The following is a 25,567-nucleotide window of genomic DNA, read 5'->3' as shown; positions in this document are numbered from 1 at the left end:
CGCTGGTGTGAGGGGCAGAGCTGGGGAAGAGAGGAGGCAGAGTTTGCAGAGGTGTTCAACTGTCTCATGCTCCAGAAAAAAGTGAGAAGCAAAGTCCTAGAGTTCGGCACATCTTTACACGGGAAGAAATACAAGCAAGTGTTGCACTTGTGCTTTTCTCACATCCAAAAAGCATTAATTTATTATTTTTTTTGTACAGCATCCTGAGGGAAAGGCCCTGTGATGCAGCAGTGCCGCTGCTTTTCTCAACCATGTTGTCTTCCTCAGAGCTGCGAAAGTCTGGCTTCAGTTCCAAATAGCTGCTGCTTTGTGAATCAATTCAACGCTGCCGCGTGGAGGGAGGCGATAACCTCTTTTGAGGCTGGGCAAGAAGATAATATGAGAACCCATTGAGTTTATCTCAGCACCGCAGCTCTCCTAAATGGCATCAATGCTGGCACTTGCTTACTGAATTTGTGGAAGGGCTCTAATGCTGGCTCTTGTCTTCTTCTTTCCTGGGCACTTGTGTTTATTTCAATTACTTTCCTGGCCAGTTACCGTTTAATAAACTGAAATAAAGGCAGCAATTTTGGGAAATAAATAGTTGGCAGTGTGCTCTCTCTCTCCTTCTCACGCTTCTCTTGTTGTTCCTGCGTTTTGCAAGTGATGAATTAAATTTTGCAGTCTTGAATATGAGCAGCTTCTTAGCCTGTTTCAACAGTGGTTGCGTGTAAGTTCATAGAACCAGTTGATTGGGCCTGACGTCAAGGGTTTGGGGGTTCATGGGCTCTACAGAAAAAAAAGAAAACTAATGCATTAGGTAACTTTGACTGTCTCTTTCCAGCCCTTGCGTGGTTGTTCTGTCCTGCCAATACGTTTCTGCTTTGTCCAGTTTTACTTCAAGTATGTGCAGGAGTGAAACGAGGGGCAAGTTGTGTAATTTGTAAAAACGATGTGCTCGTTGGGAAGGTTACTGCTACGAATAGGATAACTTAGGTGAATGAGTGTAGTTTTTTTCTGCTGAAAATCAAGGGAGTCTTATGTGGATTTCAGAAGTCACTTCATGCATTAACGAGCTCCAAACCTTAGTGTCAGCGAGAAGTATCGAGCCACTTAAAATCAACGTGTGACGTCGCAGGATCATCAATACTAAAGACTCATCTGAGCTGTGAAATTAAAAGTGAAACAGAGGGTTCTTTGTATCATCTCTGTGCTAATCACTGTTTTCTTTGGGCTGGTTTCTCCATGCGTGGATCTCCTCCAGGGTTCCGACTGTCTGCGGGGCAGTTACTCCTGCGAGCAGTGCTGCTGCCCTTTTAGTGCCTAATTGAGAAGAATACGGTGTGTGTTTTACTGTCAGCATCTCTAGAGGAGGCTGGTGGTTACTCAGTGTAACTCGGGCTCAGTCCCTGTGTAAATAAAATATCCTAATGAACTTTCAATGGACTCCAGACCAGAAATATTTTCTTTACTACCAAAGACCCGCAGATGACAAAATTGAACTTGCTCAGTGTGGTTTTGGAAGATGTGAAGAATCTAGAAGTATCTGATCCCTCACATTTGGAGAGGAAAATCAGCTCAGCCACGAAACACAGATTGATCAGCGCAAAAATAACGCACGTTCATCTGGAAAACGCATTGCTGCGTGCAGGGAGAGCTGTGATTTCACAAAATGTCGTAAACGGAATTCCAGAAACTTGCACAGCTTTTCCTTTCCTTGGCATTGAACTTTCTTTTCTCCATTGCACAAGGGTTAAAAAGTGAAGTGAGGAGATGCCGCGAGCCGACTGCAAGTAAAATGTAAATAGATTCCCGCAGCGTTCAGGTTTCTGTCGTGCCAGGCCTTTCCAGAGCCACAAGCTCCTTCGGAAGGGGAGAAATTTTCGTTGTTGATTCATAAGGGAGTTTTTCTTGGCGGCACGTGTGGTGGCGTTTGCCATCCAGATGGGCTCCCGAGGCACTGCGGTGAGGGCTTATGTAACGGCACGGCTCGGGAAGGGGGTGGTTAAAGCAACAACCCTCCTTTTTCCATCGGTTCTGCTCCCGGTTCTGTCAGATCACCTCGTGCTGCTGCCTAAAAGCCAAACAGCTGTTTAATCAACCTCTCTGTAGAATTACAGCTATCAGAAATGACCTGATGTGTGGTTATTGGCAGCGGCTTTTCAAACCAGAAGCATTTATTTCCATCAAGCTTTATTGTTTCAATTTAGGTGATTCCATTTGTTTTGAGCATCAGACTTTGATTTCAAACAGTAAGTTGAGCCCTGGGCATTAGGCACATCGTATACTTAGGTATGTTCTGTTCCAAAGCAGAATGACGTCCGATGAACCTTGTGGGATCGTTTCCCGCAAGGAAAGGGAGTTAAAGAAATAACGAGGTCTTTGCTCGCTGCCTGCAATCAGAAATGAATGCTCTGACATTTTGAATGCACAGAACAAAATGGTAAATGTAACTGAAAACTTAGAAGCCTGAGAGCCTGGAAGTGCCTTTTTATTAGGCAAAAAAAAGGTAATAGCTATCATGAGTGCATTAGGGGGTTTTATTTGGAAGGAGGTTGTTAGTGGCTGGGTGAGTCATATGAGCGGTGGAGTCTTCAGGTCCTCATCTTCATGGAAAGCCCTTTCGGATGCAGATGTGTGCGCAGGCTCTGTGGAATGCTGCCGCTGCAATTTCTAGCTGTACAGTTAGAGCTATACCAAGTATGCAATTTGACTTTCATGCTGAGACCCGAACAGTGCACGAATATATATATATATATATATTTTGGGAGGAAATGAAACCTAGAATTTAGCTTTTTCAAGGCATCTTGTTTTATTTGCTGTGTCTTTGGATTTCTCTGAGGATTTATTTTTTTTTTTAGAGCGAGCAATGTGTTTCCCTTTAAAAATGGGGGGAAAAAATAGAAGCAAATGTATCACTTGTCCAGTATTATCACAGTGGAGTATTTCTAAAGTAACTTGTGAACCGTAGCAAGTCAGTAGTAGATATTTTCAGATTATTGAAACTTCTGATCTGGTCTAGGATTATTTTCTTGATTAGTTTAATGAGTTAAGCACTTCCATGGTTTTGATACTTATGCTCTGGCTGTTAAACAGTTACATTTATGCAGCTGTTCATATTCTGTCACCATCAGAGAAATGTGAGGAAAAAGGTCCGCACGGGGTTGCCTTGGGGCTGCTGTTGTCGCGTGGAACCCGCTTCAAGAAGCCACCAGGAATGTCAAAAATACTCCAGTTTTGTCGTGATTAATTCGCTTCCATTCCACAGCACCCCCCCCGGTTCTGCTGACCTTTCCGAGCGCTTGGCAGGCGCTGCAAGCGAGTCGGAGGCTGAGCACACACACACCCACGCGTGGCTGAAAATGCTGCATTTTCGTGCTAAAACGGTAAATTTGATGCTCCACTGGATGGCATTATTTGCATGCTTATGGCTGTCTCTTGCCTCAAAATAAAACAGGTTCTGCTCTTGGTAAAACAGATAATAATAGACTGCCTGGTTGTCTGCAAGAGTGGTAAGGTGTGTCTGAGTGTAGGAGCTCTTCTGTTTTAGAAGGGGGTACCTTGGTGGAATTTGGAGAGTTTAAATCTTAATTCATTTTATTTTTGTTTTGGAAGCTTCCGGTAGAGTCCTGTAGTAGACCTACATGGGTCTATTTAACTTGTAGAACAAATAAGATAATTTTTAATTTTGTGGTTCCTCTGGTCCTTGTTAAAACTTAAATATTCAGACAAATTTCTATTAATGAAATACTTGAACAAATTAACTTTAACATCTAATTTTATTTACTAAAATATTCTCATTATTGGGAGCTAGTAATGATTTTTTTATTTTTTTTTGAGGAACAACACATTGCCAGAATGAAATCTGAGCCAGATCTGCATGTAAGCATCAAGGTGCTTGCTTTTCTTGTGTGACATTTGGGGTAAAAAAGCTTTAAATCTTTTGAAATACAGTACATTCTACAAGGGTTTTATAGGGAGCAAGAATAGAGGAAGAGAAACTTTATGTCTTTGGGGTTGTACTGCTTTCTCATAGCTTTTTTTTAAAACAAAACAAAAAAGCAACAGACAAACCAACAAAAAATGATCTGGATGTTGAAGACTAATGTTTTCCCTGAGGTGGAAAGACCTCATGAATAATTCACTGTTCCTTTAAGCTGTTATTAGAGACATGAGCTTATATGTGCAAGTGTTTTTTACCCTATTTTGTAGATACTTCAAACAAGCTCATTTCTGAAACGTTTCTCCAACACGATAGTTTGACATTATTGAGGAAAACTTTTTTGCCTGTTCTTCGAAATCGCTTAGTGTTGTATTTGCAGAGATTTGTCTGCAATTGTCAGTCAGAGAATTGTCAATCAGCAGATTGTCGAAACAGTGCAATTAGCATTTTATAAACACTTGCTGGTTGTAATTTAACATTTCTTCTGGCTTTCTTTGATGCTGGTACATCAAAAATGCAGCCTTTTGAGCCCAGAAAGTATTCCTGCCAGCCAGATGCTTAATTTCGATTTGACTTTGTTTTAGGAGCTGAGATCAGAAAACATTGTTTTAAATTGTTGGTTTTCTTGAAATAGCTCGAACGTGCTGCCTTCCTGTCTGTTAGGAGGGAGATTTTCCTTCCAAAAGGGAAACAACGAGTGGCAGGGTGTTACCTCAGCCCATCCCGCTCTGGAACTCGGGGAGTTTTAGTGGTCACAGTTTGGGACAGGTGGTGTCTTGGTGACTGCAGAACACTGGGAAACTGTTGTCCACAGTGTGGCTTCTGCTGCAGTTATCTCGTAAAAGGGAGGGAAATACGGCGTCGAGAGTTGGGTTCCTTAATGTGCTGACGTGTGCGTTTGTATAACCCCCCATCATGGTGGCATCTGGAAGCCAGGAGAATGATGCAATGTGAGCAACGTGCTCCTGGAAAAACCCCACAGTTTGGTGTCCCTGAAGTTAGTCCTTGTTCCCTAAACTGTCTAATCCCATGCTCACACTTAGACCATCGACTTAACTGACGTTTGTCACATCTGGAGCGTTTCCTCGAACGTACCTGGCTTCTTCAGTTGTGTTCTGAGCGGTGTTTATGAATTTCCGTGCTTTTTTGTCGTGACAGATTAAATTTTCTTATTGTAGGCAAATGGTTTCGAGGTGTTGGTTGTAAAGCAGTTGTAAAATTAGCAGTTACGTGTTTTGTCATAGTTACCTAAGGCTCCTCATGATCTTTAGTGTAGTTGGGCTCCTACTGTCCAAGTAGAGAGGGATTTGATTAACATGGAATTTTGAGGTTTATGTATTATTATAACTTAGTTGTGAGAGTGTAATAAAATTATCTGTTGTTCTGCATAGAATCTCATTTGCAGAAATCCTTTTTAACCCTGTCTTCTGTACTTAGGAAACGGGGGCATTTCCTTCCTTTAAAAGCTGACGACTGAAAATTCCCTGAAAAAGTTCGGATTTTGCGAACATTTTGTAGCATTTAATATTTATATTTCACCGTTTAAAGTGCTCTGGCTACTGGCACAGGTTTAGGTGCATGTAGTAAAATAGGATTTCAGCTGTGTTTGAGGCTGTTTGCTAAGTGCCCCCCGTATATAGCTGGTGCTCACACGTGTGTGCGTGCTTGTCTCTAGCAGCCTATAAATTTCGAGCTGTTTCAAAGGTCTAAATACAACAGTTAAGTGAAGAAACTGTGGAAATAAGATGGAAAGCAGAATATTTGCTTGGGAGCTGAATTTTCCCTCCCTCCTCCCTCTCTCCAAGTTCTTAGCAGCTCCCCTCCTCTCTCCTTGTGGCCATGGCCGAGAGCAGAGGTGATTTTCTGGTGACAGAAGCGACGTCCACAAACGTGTGAGGTTGGAGAAGCCGCCAAGGTTCTGCCATCCCCACCGACTGTAACGGGGCGAGATTCCCCGGAACGAGGGCGACGTTGCCCTCCCTCCCTTCCTGCATCCCTTCGCCCAGCCCAAAACTCACAAGAGTTTTGGAGGGAGGAAACTGCCTCCCAGCTGTGGAGATCATACCCCTCCAGCTGTCAATTGAGTAAACAATTACTCTTTTAAAAATCGTTTCAATATGGTCAATGAGCATAATTAGGTTTGAAGAATTGAAGCCTGAAGGCGCAAGAAGCAACTTCAGAGGTGCTTAATTTTTTTCCTCCACTGTTCCAATCTTTAGTAGAGCAGATTTTGTTGTCATGTGCTATTCGTTTAATAAAAAAACCTCCAAATGTATGACCCTTACGTGAAAAAATGCGTTTGGTTAGCCAAAGCCCCAAATAATCGCCCCTCTTCACAGTCCTGTGAAGGCAGAATCTGAAGTCCTGGTTTTTCTTGTCAATTAAAAAAAGATTCTGTTCGTCGATTTGTTCTTTCAAACTTTGAACATGACACATCGCTGCCTTTTCGCTGGACTTCACAAATGATGGTGACTTTGAAAATGGAAGGGACAGTTAACCAAATCTGGATGACACATTTAATTGAAATAAGTCTAGTTTAGACATGTTGCTGTTCGATTCTCCGGTGGGATTACTTCCTCTAATCTTCCAAAATGCAGCAATAACGGTGGGAAAGCCTGTGCCATCGGAGTATAAAGGCAGCAAAGGGAGCTCTGCCAAGTCCATGGAAACACTGACTTAGCTTTTAATTTTCTAAAGAGATCTGGTGTTCCTGGAGAATGGGAAGTAACACGACCTAGTGATATCTGGATACAAGCTATCGACCTGAAGTTTCTTTTTTAGGAGGCTGATTTTCAATGAAAGACAGAAAATCTCATGTCTGTGTTCGATATTACAAATTTCTTCACTGCTTCCTCAATTTGTTCTTAATTGAATTTCTTTATGATTTTATGTGGATTGTTTTGTGTGCTGAGTGACTTCTGACCTTTAGGAAAGAGAGGATTACTTTCTCAGGAACACCGGTTTCATGGGTTTTCTTCTTTTTTCTAATTAACCTGGTTCTTTTTAAAAAACCAACCCTTTCTCCCCCGATTTTGTACATTAGATGCCCCCGAAGTTTGGGAATATATAGTCATTTTGGACATCGTCGCTGATTATCTTTGTGTTTGTACCAGATCATCTGACCTGCATTTTCCAGCTTTCTTTTTAAATTAATTTTCCTTTGAACCACAAATAGCTTCATTTTGCAATGGGCGAGAAGCCTTCTAGAACTCGTTGGGACAGTTGTCTTCTTTTGTTTTATGCTGTGTTGCAAATCCGGGCTGGGGGAAGCCAAACCTCGTGTGATGCACCTGTTGGCTTTTCAGTCTGATTTCTTTAATTTTCCTAATGCACACCTGCTTGATGAGATTTGAATGTTGCTTCTCGCTTGCAAACTGAAGGGATTTCCTCTTTGCGCGTTTCAGAAATAGCCCGTGTCTCTCGTGGATTCTCTTTGACTCCCAAGCTGCTCTATAGAAATCGCTCCAGCTCTTCAAATTTATTAAATAACAGAACTGTTTTAAGTCTCTGGGGTGTTTTCACAGAAAGCTTTGTTTGGGAAGTGAGCTTCCCAAAGAAAGCAAACTTTGGACTCTTTGTGTTTAAAAACAAGCACATCTTTTGTTTTGGAGTGTTACCGGCAACCATCCATTGTTCTAAATAAAAGATCACTAAAACCACAGTGAGCCAACCTTAGATGATCTAAATCCTTCACTCTCCTTGTATAAGTGCCTCTGCCTTCCAAAATACTGTTGCCTTTTTGCCAAAGCGCTGAATTATAATGCTGCGTGTATTTTGTGTGTGTATTAGCGGGGTTGTTATGCGACTCTTGGGTAAGTGCTGCTTACAAATTACAGTGCTTCGTGCCGCTTTGGACTAGCAAGCCGTCCAAAAAAAGTCAAATCCCTTCTCACTGAAGTATTTCTGTCTTTTCTAATATGGACTTCCCCAAGTTACAGGTCTCATTTGCAGGATCTTGCTTTAGAGCTGCCTTTCTAACTTTTTTTGAGGTTTGACATATGTGGAATGAGACAGCCGAAAGCTTTCCTGTATGGGATCATTTATTGATAGAGAACAGAATGTGAGCACGCTTCAGTTTTCTAATGTGCTTTGCACATGTTTTTGGGATGTTTCCCTCTACTACAGGTAAATTATATTTCTAATGTAACGGTGAATTTTTTATCTACAAAGTAATTACTCCCCTGTCATTAGCATTAGGTTTTTCTTCATTCATCGGTGGACTGTTATGAAATGTGGTTGCTAAAGACCCGTTTGTAGAATAACACTGGAGATTATAGTATCAACTGGATAGATTTATACATCTGAAATTCATTTAGCTTTTATATTCACTATCTTTGTACTTAAGAGCTGATTTTTCATGCCTAATTTGCACGTGCACTCACTGTGACTGAGTCTGCGAACAGCAGGCGTTTTGTCCATACCGATTCTTATACTTTTGACCACCGTAACAGCTAAGTAGGATTTTCATGAATGAGGGAAAAGAAATGAGCACACCTGGATTTGAAAATCTGTGCCTGCTGTGTTGGGTGTCTCTGGCCTCAAATCTTCTCTGACTCTACCCTGTTTAGTTCATTATCTGTTTTCCACGTTTTCCTCCGTAGTCGTGTTCTCTCCATGAAAGCAGAGGTCTCTCTGTCTGGCATTTCCTGGCCATTCCTTATCACAATGATTCAATGATAACTTTGGGAATCAGTGAGTAAAAGAAGGTCTTTTCCTGTCTTCCCTCAGAAGAGCAATTTCTGGGATGTTTTATGTCACAGCTCTGGCACTCACTCATCTTTCTCAAGCTCTTGAGCTACATGGCTTGGGTCTCCTGGTAGGAACAGCTCCCTGCACCTGAGACTATCTTGTCCCAAATATTTTCTGTTACTTTTGACTGTTCTTTGAATTAAGTGACATCCTAGTCTATCGCATGGATTACACCACAATAGTTCAAACTCCTAGCGCAACTGCTTTTCTCTGAGAGTTTCCTCTGACCTGCGATTGATTCAGTCACTTCTCTAAGCACCAACGTGCAAGTCATTAAAACAACGTGCAAGTCATTAAAATGTATTTATGAATGAAATATGGAAGGGTTTTTTCAAAATAACCACAGAGCAGATGATTGTGTTTTATGCTGGACTACACGAGTTCTTTTTGTACGTCCTGACAGCTGAAGTCACATAAAGAGTTAAAGCAGAACTGTTTGCATTGGACATTTGTAAACCCCTTTCTCTGGGTAGTGCATGTTAGTAATGGCTTACACGGAGAAATGTGGTCTCGATATTGACAATACAGAATGTGCTTTCCTTTTGCTGACACCTATGGAAAGGAAATTGCTGCATAGCAGCAGATGAGAACTTCAGTCGATTTTCCCCCTTTCTTACTCCCTCCTCCTTTTTGGAGACATAGCATAGGGGTTGCAAAGCAATCTCTAAGTAACGTGCTTGCCAGTGAGAAGCCTTGGGGCCTTCAAAGTGCTTTAGAATTAGCTTTTTGATGCCAGTGTCTTCCTCCTGTTCGTTCGCCACTTTATTTCCAATGGCTTTTTGAACAGATCTATTAAAAAAAAAAGTAAGGACATAAGTGTGTTGAAAAGCAGGACGATGACTTCAGAGATACGATACTGGACTATGTTAGATGGGTAACCTGCATATTTCAGGTTTTGAGGATTCTGGGCTCGTTTGTAATACAAAGGAAAGTGCAAAGCTCTTAGTTTGTGCAAACCTGGAATTTTGGGGCCGTTGGCTTCAAATCATTTGTTTTACAGGAGCAGACCATACTCTGTTCATAGGACTATACGGGATCCTAAGCAAGTACTTCAGAGAATCAGGGTCCGATTTGAGAACAAGATCCAAAACCTAGTAGGCTGAAAAGATTATTTTACTTTGCAGCGTATGGAAGGCAATTTGTACCAAAAGGAAAATAAGAATCTTGGAGAGCCTTTGAGCATAGTTATGTTGCATAAAAATATGCGTTACAGCATTGGATTGTTTTTTTAACTACTATATTGCATATCTAAATCCAGAAAGTTTAGAAGTGCTGAATTTTTAGAGAATGCTGAATGTTCAGATCGGTCTTAATTTTTGCACTTTTGCATTTACTTTTTCAAGTACTTTTTCTGCAGGCATGGGGATTATAAATTTCTCTTAACATGCGATCAAATGCTCTCAGCTGGTGATGCTTTAAGCAAAATCCAAACCACCCTGAAGCTTACGATGAAGTGGCAGAGCTCTGGAGCAATACGAGGAGGCCCTTAAAACAGCTGACAATGCACAACATGTTTCCTTCCTGGTTTTCTAGCCATCTGTCCAAATGTTGAAACAAGTATTTCTTGTCATACCTGAAATATTCTTTCTGCTCCCTCTGTTGCTTGTATAACTTGGGTTTGCCTCCAGGTGCAGAGGTTGCACGTGATTGTGAACCTCGTTTGAGTTGGCAGCAGGACTCACCTGAACGAACTTCGTTTGCAAATACTTGGTTCAGCTCACGAGTCGGCGTGGTGTTTGTATAACAGCTTGGCAACTTAGCACCCAATGCTGGAAATTGCGTGATGTGGCTCCTTAAATGACTTAATACTAGTAGCAAAGTTGTCAGAATATTCTAATTTTGCATTGCATGCTTCTGATGAATTTTGAACTGAGCTTTGAAAGAGATTTTTTTTATTTTTTTTTTTCTTATAGGGAGCTCTATATGGCTTCCTACTTAGCAGATCTACAAGTATTGTGGGGCACTATCAGTGAGAAATCAAGTTTTATCCGATTTTGGAGTGTTGGATCCTTCTGTTGGTTCGTGTTGCAGAGCTTGACCCTAATAGTTCGGTTTCCATGGACAAAAACGTACATTAGCAACGCTCACATTTCAAAACGCTGACATTTCAGAATACATGACTGTGCGTACATGATGACTCAGTTTTGGGAATACTTGTTGAAATCACATCGCAGTACTTCGGTGTTTCTCATAATGTCATTATATCCCTTTGGGCAGCATCAAGCTTGAGGGCAGTTGTAAAAGTTTGATAGTTGCTTTGTTCGCTTTGTATGTGCGACACCTCTGCGTTTCCCTGAAAATGTGGAGTTACGCTGGTTTTCACTTCTTTGTGTTTCTCTCTGATTACAGGTCACCTCTTTTACAAATTTGGGATTACAGAATCCGACTGGTATCGAATCAAGCAAAGCATAGACTCCAAATGCCGAACGGCCTGGAGGCGGAAACAGCGAGGGCAGAGTCTTGCCGTGAAAAGCTTTTCAAGGCGAACACCTTCATCCTCGTCTTACAGTGGTTCAGGTAAAAAACCAACCAAAAAAAAACCCCTAAATCCCCCAAACTCAAACAAACCCCAACGGAAATGGAAGCTTAGTGTACTGATGCCATTTGTTTTTCAATACATCTGAAAATTATTTTGATGTTAAGGTTTTTTTGTTTTTTTGTTTTTGTTGTTTTGTTTTGAAGTCCCATTTATCGTTGACAAAGAGGCTGCTCTGTTACAGGGTCTGTATGTCTAAGGTGCTCCTCAAGGAGTGTATCCATGTACTAAGTGAAGCCAACCATTGGTAGGTAAATCATCACGGTCCTTCAGTGCAAACTGGCCACCTCCTGGGACATGTGAAGTCCTTTGTACCCTTGTGGGGCTTGTACCAAAGTATTTCCCTGGTAGGATGAGCTTCTAATCCTGTTTCATCCACAGATTGCAGTCACGCTCCTGGCTGCAGTGCACTAATGATCGTAGAAGGGAAGTAAGGTGTGTGTATGTTTGCTCGTAAAGAGAAGAGAGAGAAGGGAGTCTCTCTCAACTGGCAACAAAATTCAGATTTGCCAGAAATGGAAGCGTGGTGTATTCCAGCATGTGAGAGAGATGACTTTGCTGATTTGTACCTTATCTGAATGCTCGGCTTCCCGGAGATGCTTCAGAACATCCCTCCGCATGTGTTAACCGAAAAAAACCAGCACATGCAGCTTCATGCTGTCCTGTGAGGTTTTTTACCGCGTTCAGTTTTTTGGAGCAGATTGAAACCTTTCTGCAAATGATGTTCGTAAGAGAAGTCAAGCGAATAAATCTTTCTCGGTGTGGTCACACCACTGAGTCGGACGTGCTAAATTCTGTTCCTGAAGTGTTTTCTTCTGACGGAATTAAGTATGTTGTAGGTGATCCTGTGTTTCCATTGTAGGTATGTAGGCAGGAATAATAATAACAAATGAAAAATACTGACCTAAGAAGTGTTCTCGCAGGACGTTTCTGGCTCATGCTTTTAATATAAAGCAGTGTTATGGGACATTTGTACATCATATATTAAAAACAGTGTTTTGGAAGTGAGCCCAAAGAAAAGGAAGTAAGTTTATTTGCCTGCATAAAATTTTTGGTTGCATGTTAACACTAACCACTGTATCTCATGCAAAGAATGCCAAAATCTGCTTTCAATGGAAAACTTTATGTGCTGGAACTGGGAATCATATCCAAAATTCTCAAATTAAAGCAACTAATCAACGTAATGATAACCATAAGCCGTATATATTGATGGGATTTTTATTTTCAGTCTCTTAGCAATGTGGATTTTAGAACAAAAATGCAGTAGTAAGTGGATATTATGGGCCTGTGCTCATTAGACCATGCTCCCTGACTGTTGTTGAGATTTATTATTAAAAAAATATTAATCTTTAATCTTCTGGTTTGGAGATTTGGGGAGACCAGTGGAGAGATGTAAAACACAGACTCAGGCTTAGCGCATTCTTGTCTTCGGAAGGCTGTAAGTTAGTAAGTTTTGGTGGTTTTTTTTTTTGTTGTGGTTAAGCTGAAAACTCAGTGGTTTTTTTTCCCCGAATATGGGTACAAAGACACCTGAGCTAACTCTGGGGTTTCAGCAGGGTTCTGTCTGAGCAGGTGGGAGCGGTGCAGTGCAGACGCTCAGGAGCTGGTTCTGCGAGGCCCCCCTTGGTATTTTGGGCTGTGCGCCCCGGCCGGCTCGCTTTGCTGAAGCTGAGCTTGGCTGTCGTCGGTAATTCAGCCTCCAGGATTTCACCAGGAGGGTTTATGCCACCTGGATCTCCCACCGTAGAGGCTATCTCATCTCCCCTAGAGCGCAGAGAGGTGGCTTTGGTCCTGACGATGATGAAGGTCGGCTGAGGCACCTTGGCATGTCACTGGCAGGACTGTATAGACTGTGCAGCCAAGAGTCTCGAGTGCTGGCAATAACATTAACAGCTGCCTTTGGTAACGGTATGTGAAAATGTTCCCATGGCTTCAGAGTCTTTTGTTAATTTTCTTTTAAAATAGCGCTTTTACTCAGAACACCGTTGGCATCGTTTTTCTGGGAGGCTGTAAAGATGTGTTAGATGAATTCACCGCGACATTCTCGCCCACTGTGAAAAAAGCTCTCAGAAAACCAGACTGCTTCTCAGAATCAGGTGGTCCTTGGAAAAAATGGTTTGCATTCCGAAACCAGGTGAGAGTGGGATTTCACCTAAAAAAAAGACAAGGAGGTACGAGGAAAACCAGGATTGAGAGGCTAAATGAGCATACAGGGAAAAGAAAGAGAAGATGTGAAGAGAAAATGCAGATTCACGTGTGTTTAAAAAAGTAACTTTTGCATGACAGGGTTGTAATTCCACCGCTCTCTTCAGGTAACTTCATGAACCGCTCAGACTTTGCCTCGGTGGTTTGACATCCCTGGAACCCCTCGATGGAATTACAGCATCATAACTCACAGGCATCTGGTCCTTATTATACACACTGTAGAGTGAATGTAGCAGAACTCCTGCTGCCAGCTAGCAGGAAAGAGAAGTAATATTTCACAGCTCTGAAGTAAAGGAGGTCTGTATTTCACGGTTATGACAACATAGCTGTCAAATATGGCTTTTTAAAGTGTTACATATGAACCCAGACAGTTTTTATGGTAGCATTTGTTTCAGGGGGCAATTTAAGGTGAGCCTTGAAATTCAGCTACTTGAGAAACAGTCTTTCCCTCTGTTGTTGGTTATAGCTATGGAGTTCAGCTTCCAGGTGCTCCGTGTCAGGTCCCCACCTGGCTGTGCTTGCTGCTGTCTGCAGAAGAATCCCTGTGCCTGGTGTCACTGAGGGACACGTTGCTCCGTGTCACAGCCCAACGGCCATTCGAGTTGTTTATCGGTTGGGTGGAATGTAGTAACTGCAAAAGATACAACGAAGAAAACGATGCAGTCGATACAGTCGGGAAAAGGATTTTACAAGGTCGCGAATGGCTACTGTGTGGTGTTTACACTGTGAAGGATGAGGGGCTGTACAGCGTAGTTTCTTGTGTGATGTCCTCTGAGCTGTTCTGAGGAGCTTTGGCTCCACTCAGCATAAGACTGTAGGACTCCTATTCAAAGAAGCTCTAATTGATTGGTTTAATCAGGAAATTTAGTAGGGCATAGTTCAGGTTGGGCCACTGAGCATCTTAAGGTAAGTGTGTTGGGTTCTCTGGTGGTTCAGCCACAGCGGTGGTGTCACACACAGCCAGCAGAAAAGCTCTTTCACGTCTTCTAAACAAACCTTTTGGGTTATGCCCCGCGGGAGAAAAATTCACACCCTCCCCTTTCTACCGGGTTAAATATGACAAGCCTATTTGTGGAAGTACTTAAACCCACTGACTCTTAGCTAAATGACCATCATTTCCTAGGGAAGGTTTAGGGCTTTTCCTAGAAGATTTTCCCATGGTGTTCAGAAAGCGCCATCAGCAGCTGCCTCGGTAGATGCAGAGTGTCTGCCATGCAGGGAGCTGCTCTGAAAACATCATTAAGAGCTTTAAATATGATTTTAACGTCCTGAGCGTGAATGAATGAACACCACGTTCTCTGTATGAACTTTTTCCAGAGTTCGGGAAGGATTTTCCACTTCTGGACCTGTGATTGTAGTGTGTCATATTAAAGCTGTGACCAAGACATGCAACAAAAAACCCCAGACTCAAATCCCAAACTGCACTGTTTGATTGGCTTCAAGTAATATTTTTCATCAGCTCTCTCTAGGGGCTGGTAATAGCAAGAGAGCTTTCTGTTATGTCCTCGTGTTGTAATATGTGTTTCAATCAGCAGAAAATTACTGTACTTGCTCCACATATTGCAAAGGAGCCCCATTCTCCTTAAGTGTTACAGAATATTTTCTTAAATGCTGGTGTACTAAAAGTCTGAAATGACTTAGTGTTTTCTGTTTGACAATGAAAATTGTAGAAGATCTCTACATATCATTCAAAATACTATTTTTGTGAGTCCTTAGATAGTCTCAAATCAGCGTGATCACTGCCTTGCTGCACATCCTCCCTATGATCTAGGGGACTTGACTTTTCCAGAGCTGCTTTTTAGCAGCAATTGCTTTACTTGAATTAAAAGGGAAAAAAAAAGAAATAGAGCAGCCTGAACATCACCTGCCTGTGACCTGACTTTGATTCTGTGATTTTTGTGGGGTTTTTTATGAGTTATTGCACACGTAACAAATAATTCTGAATTATTGACGTCTCAAGAGGATTGCTGTTCTTGAGCTTCGTTCTTCTGTACTGGTTGGGCTCGTCAAAACTTTTCTCCTTGTGCATAAAAGTTTTTGTAGCACGTGGCTTTGATTTGGGTCGTGCGGTTAAAAATTGTTTCCTCTCTGCTCCGTTTATCATATGGAAAAATTAGCTCTGTAAATGACATAGAAAAGCAGGAGGCTGAGCCCATCGCCTTACAAGTTTTTGGCGTTGTGGTTCTGTTACCGCCTTCAACTGTTACGAGCTGAGGGAGGAACTGATTCGCAGACAAAAACTTGTCTAAGGAAGCTGGTAGGAAAACAGGAATGAGTCTCTGCTCTGTTCTTCACCCCTAAAGATGTTAATTGCGATTGTTCCGCATTTAATTGACTGTGCAGCTTTACAGTAGCCACAAGATTTATGGGTTGCAAGAAGTTGTTGTGGCAGACGGGTCTATTTAGGCAGAAGTTGGTTTTCCTTATTTTATCTGGCTCTTCTGTTTGAAGCTCTTGCATTTTGTTGGAATTGCGGTTAATGGCAGTGGTTTGCTCTGCGCTCTTTGGAGCCAACACTTGGGTCCTTCATACATTTTTCTCCTTTCCCCCCCCCTCCCCCCTCTCCTGACTAGTTGTACACGAGTGCCATGATAATTTAGCTAGATACTCTTAAAAATCGTCAGCAGTCTGTGGAGGGAAGGCAGTAGGAAAGGAGGTTTGGGGGAGGAGGATTAATTGAAGAGCGCCTTCTCCCTTTCTTTTAATTTCGCTTAAGATTGTTAAAGCTGTTATCATGGATTTCCATGTTGGAATTTTTAATTAGCTCTATGACTTTGGGATTTATTGTGCTCAGCCTGTGCTGAGATGTCACACAGAAAAATGGACGTGCAGCCAAATCCTCCAAGCCGTTCTGCAAAACTTGAGGCGTTTAGCACTGGATGAGTCAGGTTGAGAATAATGACTTACAGTGTGCAGTTTTATTTCTCCTAATTGTTGGTAATGATGCATTCCCTGCTTTTTGTTTTTGAGGACTTCTTTGCCCTTAACTTTCCCTGGCTAGGGCTGTATGTCAAGGAGGCCAGAGAATTATGTCCTTGTTTGTAAGCAGAAGCAGGAGGCTGGGAGACATATCCACAAGGAAAACAATTTTGAATAACAACACATGAGCATGAATTCCCTCTGCTTCAGCATCTCTACCTCCTGCATTTCCTTCCAAAACGAGAAGCCAGATGCTCCACTGATAAATGTGGAGTAGGATAGGAAAGAAGTAGAAAATGCCAGAGGTTTTGCCTTTGAAGTGAGGAATTGTAGAACTGATCTTAGTGGAGAATTCAACGCACATATTCTTGAAACGGTTACAAATTACATTTGTCTGACAAATCTAATCTTGCTCGGTAATATCCGAGGAAGATTAGCTTTGATAAACGTGACAGAAGTAGCTGCCTCAGTGGAGGTGATTTTGGCAACTCTTGAACGTTCGTGTGAAAAGACAGGCAAAATTATCTTTGACTCAGAAGTAAATGGAAAACATAAAAGGTCCGGTTTCAACTTGGGGTGTTTTTGTTTCGTTTTGGGTTGTTGGGTTTTTTCCCCTCCCCATATCACAACTTAAATCACCTGTAGGATGGCCAGGGCAGCGTCTTCTGTGCGTGGCTCCGGCAGTGTTGGGTGCTCGAGGGACGCCGTGAGGAATTCACTCAGTAGCAGCACCGCGTAAGCTACTCAGCCCATCTCAAAGTCCCCTTTGTAAGCAGCGCGCTGGGAAATCTCAAAGCAGGAGCTCAGCTGTGGAGCTTCTCAGTGCCAGGGATTCTCTAATATATCAAAGTTGTAAATGTGAGGCTGGTTAGTTTACATGATAGTGATTTATAACTGTTGACATATCCTCTAGTCAAGCTGTGTGCTATTCATGTTTGTGTTTGTTTTGAAAGGGGAATGTTTAAGAATGGATAAATATTACTTTTGTCTGGTCAAAGATTTAGAGGGGAAAAACAATACTTCTAAAGGATGTTTTGTTTTTAGACACTGTTGAATCCTCTCTCTTCTTTCTTCCAAAGAAGAAAAAGCCCCACCAAAATCCAAAAAAAAAAAAAAAAAAGAAAGAAAACCCAACTGTGGTTGTTGCAGCGAAGCCAAACTGAAATCTGTTTATAAGGGACCATGCGAGATGTGCACTAGGATTGCGTTCAGTCTGTGTCTCCTGTTCCCACCTCTAGCATCTGTGAAGCAAAAGGTGGTTTACAAAGAAAAGGGTTTGGACCTTACAGTTAAAAATGTATTTCAGTCTGTACATATAACGTAAAGCTATCAGTGGCAGCTCTTTTTTCTTTGATGCTCTTATTGCATACCTTAATCGAGCAGTAAATATTCATTATGAATGCTTCTTTGTTTTCTCAGAAGCGCAGCATTGTGCAGCTTGTGTAAGGGTAAATGTAAGCAACGGGGCGAGTCCTGCTAGAGGGTTATTAAAGCTGGGAGTGAAATCACATGTTCACCTCGCTCGTGTCCCAAGCCTGGTTTTGCTGTTTATGTTTGTGTATTTACATTTACACTGTATATGTTTGAGCACATGGAGTTCTGAAAGCCTCTGTGTGTAGAGACGCACGCACCTAAAAGAAGGATTATGTGTTTAGGCACCGTGTTTGACTAGCAATTGGGTTGTACTCAGTGGTGGAATTACGTGGCGAGAGACCGGGAAGCGTGATGGCAAGGCAAAATCATGATGGAATTGGCCTAGTGGTAGCCTGTAAGAAGCGAGATGAGTAGCAGTGGGCTCTTGTAGCCGTGTGGCATCCTAACAGAATGCTATTTGGGAAATAAAAAGAGCAGAAAATTAACCGCATCAAATATTCTTAGGGCTGAAGTGATGGAAATGAGAGAAAAAGGGAAAAAGGAAGAAGCTAAGGTAAACCATCTGTCTAGGCTACCTGTTACTCTCCGTGACCATGACAAAGCCACTGGCAATGACGATCAAGTATCGGAATTTTAACAAATCACATCTTTATTAGGTTGATGGTGCAGTTTGTCATACGAGGTATAAGGCTTTTCTGCCAGAATTCCGTACGGCAAACTTCTGGGGTACGGCAGGAAATGCTGGAATTGGAGAGTGAGCAGGAGGACTATATTCAAGAAGTTATGAACGTTTTGCAGTTACCTGCTGCTCAAATGTAAAGTATAAGAGATACATGTCCAACAGGCAGCAGAAACTTGTTCCTTTTTGCTGAGTTACTGTGCCAGTGTTCTGGTCGTAGTTATATATTTGCAGATTGTTGGCATCATTAGAGCTGTCTAAGTTGAATTGTTAAGCAAGTAAACTTTTCAACAAATAACTAAATACTAGCTTGGTGGGTTTCAGTTAGTTTCCAGTTTCCATGTTTAGACTTAAACCTCAAAATTATCTTCTTATATAAACATTTGAAGATAGGATTAAAAAGAAAATGAACTATTTTATTTAAGAACACTTCCATTAAAATATTTGTCTGAGTGGATAAGGCTCATTCTTGTAAAACTAATACTCTCTTTGCAGTTTAAGTCTGAGAGTATTAAGTAGGGGTATTAACATGTTGTGAAACGTGGCTTCCTGCTGCGTTGGTTCAAACAAACCGTCATTTTAAAAATTAAAATGTGTCCCCCATCAGTCATCTCTGAGCCTATCTAGTGCTTATTTAAGCAATCTTGTGAGGAAATGATCTACAGTGGAATCAAAGTGATGCTATTTCTTAAATATTTTCATTGTAGTTTCCGGTACTTGGACAGCTTGAAAGCTTTATAGTATTGAGTGGTACTACGTGGTGAACGTTAATGTGGTTTATGTTACCTTGTAGCATAGAAATCGTCAGAGCAATAAATAATTTAGAAAATTTGTAAAGCACTTAATGCCTCCACGATTTCATTCAACCTATTTTTGTGGCACAGCAAAAGAAAAATGTTAATGGTGTTTACAGGAATGCTCTATCTAAGCATTTCTTCACATACGTTTTTCTAAAAGCCCTTTATGACAGTCCTATTCTCCAAGATTTCTCAGATGGAGAGAACGCCTTTATTTTTACCATAAACTTCAATTTACAGGATGGGTTTTCAAATATATCATTGTGGTGGTGGCAGTGAAAGGTGTCAGCCATGCAGGTGCACAGAAAGCACTGAGCTGCTGAGAAAAGGCCTGTGAGTTCGCAACGATACGACCTTTACAATTGCAGAATCTATAATCTGGATTCAAAAGATGCTTTTTAAGTGGGTGTTTTCTCAGAGGCCAAATGGCCTTTTTGGAACTCCTTTAGAATTTGTAGCGAAGACACGGGCGAGTGGTGAACGTGCCCAAGAATATTGCTGTTGCATCTGCTTACTGACGGCATTTGTTTTCCATGGCTTTTTAGTCTGCATCATTGCGTGGCCGCTGGGCCGAGAGGTACGTGGATAATAAGTCTGGATTTTTTCTTGTTTCTCTTCCAGAGGGTTCCCAGAGTTCAGTTTCAGCTTCTAACGAGATGCAGCAGAACCAGCCGCAGGCCCTACACTATGCACTAGCCAACGCTCAGCAGGTTCAGATCCACCAAATAGGAGAAGATGGACAAGTCCAAGTAGTATGTACTCAACTTCTTTTTAAATTATTCTATTTAAAGTGTCTGTGTTATTGCAAACTTTGCTTCGGTTGAAACGGAATTTTATATTTTAAAGAAGTGACTCCTTGTTACTTCTCTGAGCATGATTCTCAGAAAGTAAACACTGAAGGGTTATGGAAAAAAAATTTTGAGTTATTTGACCAAAATCTTCTTGCACAATTGTTGCAAATAAATGCACATTCAGTACTTTGTATAGAACTAACTAGTCTCTACCTGGCCAGTTGCTTGCACTTGCCATAATAGTAACAGCAGACCTACTAAGCGTATGATTTACGCTTCAGAGGTAGTTCCAACTATGACTTTCAAAACAGGAATGCATTTATTTATTTTCATTTAAAAGAAACCACCACAACTTGCATTCTCAGGCGTTTTTGAACATCTGTTAGCTGAATTCTTTACACGTGTATGCATTTAGATACATGTATATAAGTAAAAGTTACAAATATTAACATTTTTTAAGCCTGAGACTCCTACCAGAGCTCAGGCCATGATTATTGTTATATATGGTTTTAGTGTACTCTGAAAAAACTGACCTTGGCTTTGGTTCCTCTGTGCCATGGTTTGACTACAAGGATTGTTTTAAATACAAATTTTACAAAAAAAGTAGGCAAAAATAATGAAATAATGGGTTCTCCCTAAGGAAGGTAGTTTACACATGAAGAGTTTACCCATGAAGGCTGAGAACTTTTTATCAAGACAGTGAATACTCAAGTCTGGTCATGTAGAGCTGTAAATAGTCAGCATGGAAATGGAGAAGTTGCTCGCAACTATGATGAATTAAAAAGGACTGTGAAAGGCTGATGCTTTTGGAGCATTACCAGAAAGAGACGTCTGTAAGACCAGCTCAAGGTTTACTGGAGTAGCCAAAGAAGAACCAGGGAGAAGAACGTCGTGGAAATTGGGGGGAAATTTCATCACGTGCAGCGGTGTTGATGGCAGCAGATGTTGCTGTAAGCGTCGCTTCGAAGGAGGGCTTAAATATTAGCCAGAATATTTTTATTAAGCAGCGCATGGAAGTGGAAGGAGTTTGAGATTGAGGAGAACTCCAGACAGCAACTCTCAGAGCTGTGGAGAGGAAGGTGCAGTGTTGAGTACGTTCTGCCCAAGTGAGCAAGGTTGCTTATAAAGTAAGAGGAAAGGAAGAGCTGGAGTGGGGGTGTAAGGGATGCTGGGAGCCATTCATTACCTGTGAGATTCAGAGAGGGTCAGAAAGTCCAAGCCACCCCTTTTGTTTTCCCTTGCCCTTTCCTGTTAAGTCCCTAATACCATGTGGTTTAAATGGAAGTTGAAGAGCTGATCCTGGAGAGTGATTGATTGCTTGCGGGAACTAGATCCCAAGTGCATCGAGTTACTGTTCTCAAGCTTGGAAGAGGACTAAAGAGAAGTTCAATAGATTAACTTGCAAACTGTTTTTCCCCTCCAGTCAGCTGAGAGCATCCTCGGGGATGTAATGCTCTTTCTGCAGGAACTGGGGGCAAAGGTTCCATTTCCGCTTCACTTCAGCCACAACTTCGCAGTGTTATTGCATGAATTTCTTTGTCTCTTGGCTTTCTTGGGTATTTTAAAGAACACGTCTTCTTAACTGCTATATGGATCTTTAAGTGATGACTGGAAAGTATTTTTCAAGTCTTGAAAGACAAAGTAGAAGGGAAAACGATAGGAAATGCACAGATGGAATGGACAAAACAGTTATGTTGTGTTTAGAGATAGAAGTGATGAAAGTTTGCCTCATTAAAAGATCCGGATCTGTCAACTGTTCTTTAGATTGATTGTGGAATCCACTAGCTAATTGTAGTCATAATTTGTCAAACATGTAGAGGGGTCCTAGGTAGAAACAGATGAAGCCAGTAGTGCTTTTTCAGTTCTGGGGAGTGATAGGTGTAGGTCAAGTTGAGAGACATTAGTAAGGTAGTAGTTATTTATACGACACATGTTTAAAAAAACCAAATAAATCAATATTGAGCTGAATTTATGAACAAACTGAAGGGACTGTCCTTGAAGGCCAGCTATGCGGCTGCAAAAGGTGAGTGAGCAGTTCTTTTTTGGAATGGTGCGTGATCCGAAGGGAATGAAGTCACCTTCTTCCCCCTCCCTTTAGTCAGAAAGGATTGCTTATATTTGAAACCACTAGAAATGGGTCTTTTAAATGTTCAGTGCTTTTTCCTGGGAGCCCTAAGAGCTTGACGTTAAGGAGGGAAAATGATTCTAATCTCAACGTGGACTGGGCTGTGCTATAATTTTATATACAGTCCCTATTGTCAGAGTGATACTTTCAGTATGTTTTTTTCTCCCTATAAATAGACAGTTTCCTTCCAGAGGAAATGAAACTGTTTGAAATAGAGGGATCTGTGTTTCTTTGAAAATCACATGCGATTGTTCTTGTGTTATAAAATAAGAAGAGCCTTTGACAGAATTCCAAATGATTATCTTTAATCTCTGTCTCATGCCGGCATATTAAAATGAACACAAAGCCTTATAAACCCTGAAGTAGGTTATTTAGAATCCAATCTCCCTTCAGGTAAATCACAGAAGCACAGACTTCACTGGGCTAGTCAGGATGCACGAGGAATTCCATCCACTCTTATCCGCATTTCGATCGAACAGGAGGCTCGATACTGGTCTGAAGTGGTGCATGTGGTCAGCACTGCAAAGTATTAACATTATGAAAACCTTAGGGCAGATTGTCCCCTGACAGAAACCAGTGCAACTGCCTTCAAATTAATGACTTTGTGCCAATTTAAAACACAGTCTTTAGCGTGGTGCTGTACTTCACCATTACTGCGTGAACGTACAAAGGTACGTACAGGCACCTTTTAAAACCTCGCTCTTAGCGAGGAGTTAGCATCTCGGCGTGCCCGTGTTAGGAACTGACTTTCCAAGGTCGTTAAATGGGATTAATGTTTCAGGCACAGTGCTAATCCACCGGAGCAAGTTAGTCCTGTGCTTTTATGTACGAGTTAAAAATTCAGATATTTTGTCTATAGAGCAATGCACTGCATAAATGTTATTTGTTGTTATGCCTGTTTTCTTCGCTCTTATGTGAAAATGAACCATGTGTTCTTCTGCTTACACTTTGCATAAAAAGATGAGAAAATATGGTTGCACTTTATTTTTTTTAAAAGCTACCTTGAATTGTTTTCATTGAATTTTGTTTCCATCCGTTAAGCTGTATTGAATCCAAGGTAGTAGCTTCTTCCTCTAGTTACGATTTTCTTCTGATGCTCCTTGGTGTTTTCTTTTGTTGCGGATCCCACAGGGCCATCTCCACATAGCCCAGGTCCCTCAAGGCGAGCAAGTCCAAATCACGCAGGACAGCGAGGTGAGCCAAACGTTTGGGTGCCCGCGGAACAAATCCTGGCGGGAACTTAGGGCCCCGATTCTAAAAGCGATCGGCTACGAGACACTGCTGAGACCCGCGGGGGTTGGAGCCTGGCTGAAACGTGCTTTATGGCAGAAATGCAATATGCTGTTTCTCTCTCTGGGGTTTTTTGGGTTCCTTTTTGTTTGTTTTGGGTTTCTAGGTTTGGGATTTTTTTTTATCTTGACAGATATATTGGAGCAAGAAGTGACCTTACCTTCGGTACTGGTCAAGTGGTCTGGCACTGCAGTATTTGCACTTTATAATTTTTCCTTACAAATAAAACAGTAGAATGGAAGTGGATAAATCCAATACTGAACCTACCAATTTTTTTTTTTTTTCCCCAATCAGACAAAACAGCTGTTAAAGCCAGCTGAATTTACCTGAGAGCGCTACTCTTGGTTATTTAAGAAGGTATAGAGACTCCTAACTGCTAGAACTGCTCTTAGATTTCTTGTGCTCTTAGCTTGTTTATGTGAAGAAGCAATAGCAAAAGAAGGTTAAACATAAATGCAGACTACAATTTTAATCTATAGAGTTTTTTTGCTCAATGTTAAGCATATCTCCGTCTAGTTTAATTTAATCCAATTCCAAAGTACCCTAAATCACATCTCATCAAACCATTTTTGGTGCAGAGGAATATAACACAGGGAGCTATATTAGAATAAATATTACTGTGAATATTATATAAATATTATAGTTAAAGGCAGTCTCCTTTGAAGAGCTTGTCAGACTTAGAGAGAAATAAGATGTTCTGGGTCTGGAGGAATACATAGTGTGCTACAGTAAAACTGAAGCAGTTCTGGGGTAAAGAGCCACTGAAACAATTCTGGTTAAGCAGATAATAGTTTTAATTGATCCTGAGGTTCAGGCACACGCTGGTGGCCATGGGCATCATCTGAAGTTCCCATACGTGAGACTTTTAAGGACTCCATTTGTCCGTGACAGATGAAAACATCTGGTTTAAAAATTATTACAATGTACACAGCTTCCAACAAGAGGAAATGCTGCCAGTAAGAGAAAATGCAGAAAAGATGTAAATCAAAGAACTGGTATTTTTTCCTCAAAGAGATGTGCCGTTTCACTGCAGGTCTCTGCGTTCAGGAACCTGGTTTTTCTTAATCTAAGAGTACTTTCAAAAAGACATCTCTGAGCCTATGAATAAAAACTTCATTTTGTGAAGACACTGCTTTCCTTTTTAGACTTTGTAGCTAGTTTCCTTTATAATACTTTATGTTATTGGGATTTTTTTGTAATAGATGCAATTCCTGTAACAGAACTATGTTGATATTTGGTATCGAATTTTGATAAAATAGAATAAAAAATCCTTTAGCACTGGCATTAACTTTATAACAACAAATAGTAAATAGCCCTCTATGCATGGCAAAGGGTAATATTGATAATTCTAGTTTAGTAAGGATTTGACTTAAATTTGCAGTTTTATGTAAGTAAGGATAACCAAACGTCTTACCTCAGAAGCCATACCAACAAAATTTGCATGAAAATACTGTACCTTTTACAGTAACTTTCAAAAAGCAAAACCCACGGGTGCTGAAAAGCCTCCTTGCTTTTTAGTCTGTTTATCCTCTGTGGTTAAAGTGCTGACCATTGGATTCTTGCTGGATTGCCAAAATAACCCTCAGCAGAATTTCCTAAATTAATAGATTTCCTTAATACCGCTGTTGTTTAATAATGAGATGAGAAACAGGCGTTTTTCAGGACAGAGCAACTTTGGAAATCCCCAGGTTGTGTTTATTGTCAATGCTCTTGTTTTACAGGGAAACCTGCAGATACATCAAGTTCACGTGGGTCAGGACGGTCAGGTAGGAACAGAACTGAGTTTTAAGCAACATTTTCCTTCGGTCGTTAAAATGAATGTGGCGGTTGGAATGATCTCACGTTATTAGCGACTGTTTTAAAGAGCAAAATCTGGTCTTTCCGTTTAAATAAACAACTTGGGAAACGGTAAAATGTAAGCAGAGTGTTTGGAGCGGGGACTGCAAATGTTGGAGCAAACTTGCTTCATTACTCCCGCAATATATTTTTGCCCTGTGTTTTATACCTTGGTTTTGGTCTCTTCCCTCGTACATATCTAAGGGGATTGATTCCGCTGCGTACGGCGTGTTCTTTTCTCTGTTACCCGCTGTCGCTGTGGCCAGATGTGGACTGCAGTCCGCGCAAAGCTAAGAGCATTTATTGCTGAGGTTTAAGCAGCTATTTTTTCATTATATGGCTGT

General features: G+C 41.2%; 1 protein-coding gene across 1 annotated transcript in view; it reads left to right on the top strand.

Moving 5' to 3' along the window:
- The window catches only part of BANP (BTG3 associated nuclear protein), a gene marked incomplete at its 3' end in the record, with an annotated part of 59,517 nt that extends 34,364 nt beyond the window's left edge, over positions 1–25,153 (top strand). The window contains exons 7-10 of the mRNA XM_009872568.1: positions 11,021–11,188; positions 19,803–19,933; positions 23,229–23,291; positions 25,109–25,153. Of these exons, the coding sequence (XP_009870870.1) occupies positions 11,021–11,188; positions 19,803–19,933; positions 23,229–23,291; positions 25,109–25,153 (407 nt within the window). The remainder of the gene's footprint in view (positions 1–11,020; positions 11,189–19,802; positions 19,934–23,228; positions 23,292–25,108) is intronic.
- Positions 25,154–25,567: the final 414 nt, after the last annotated feature.

This window comes from Apaloderma vittatum, unplaced genomic scaffold (assembly GCF_000703405.1).
Source record: "Apaloderma vittatum isolate BGI_N311 unplaced genomic scaffold, ASM70340v1 scaffold12347, whole genome shotgun sequence".
Classification (NCBI taxonomy): Eukaryota; Metazoa; Chordata; class Aves; order Trogoniformes; family Trogonidae; genus Apaloderma; species Apaloderma vittatum.
This window is presented reverse-complemented; position numbering and strand designations above follow the sequence as displayed.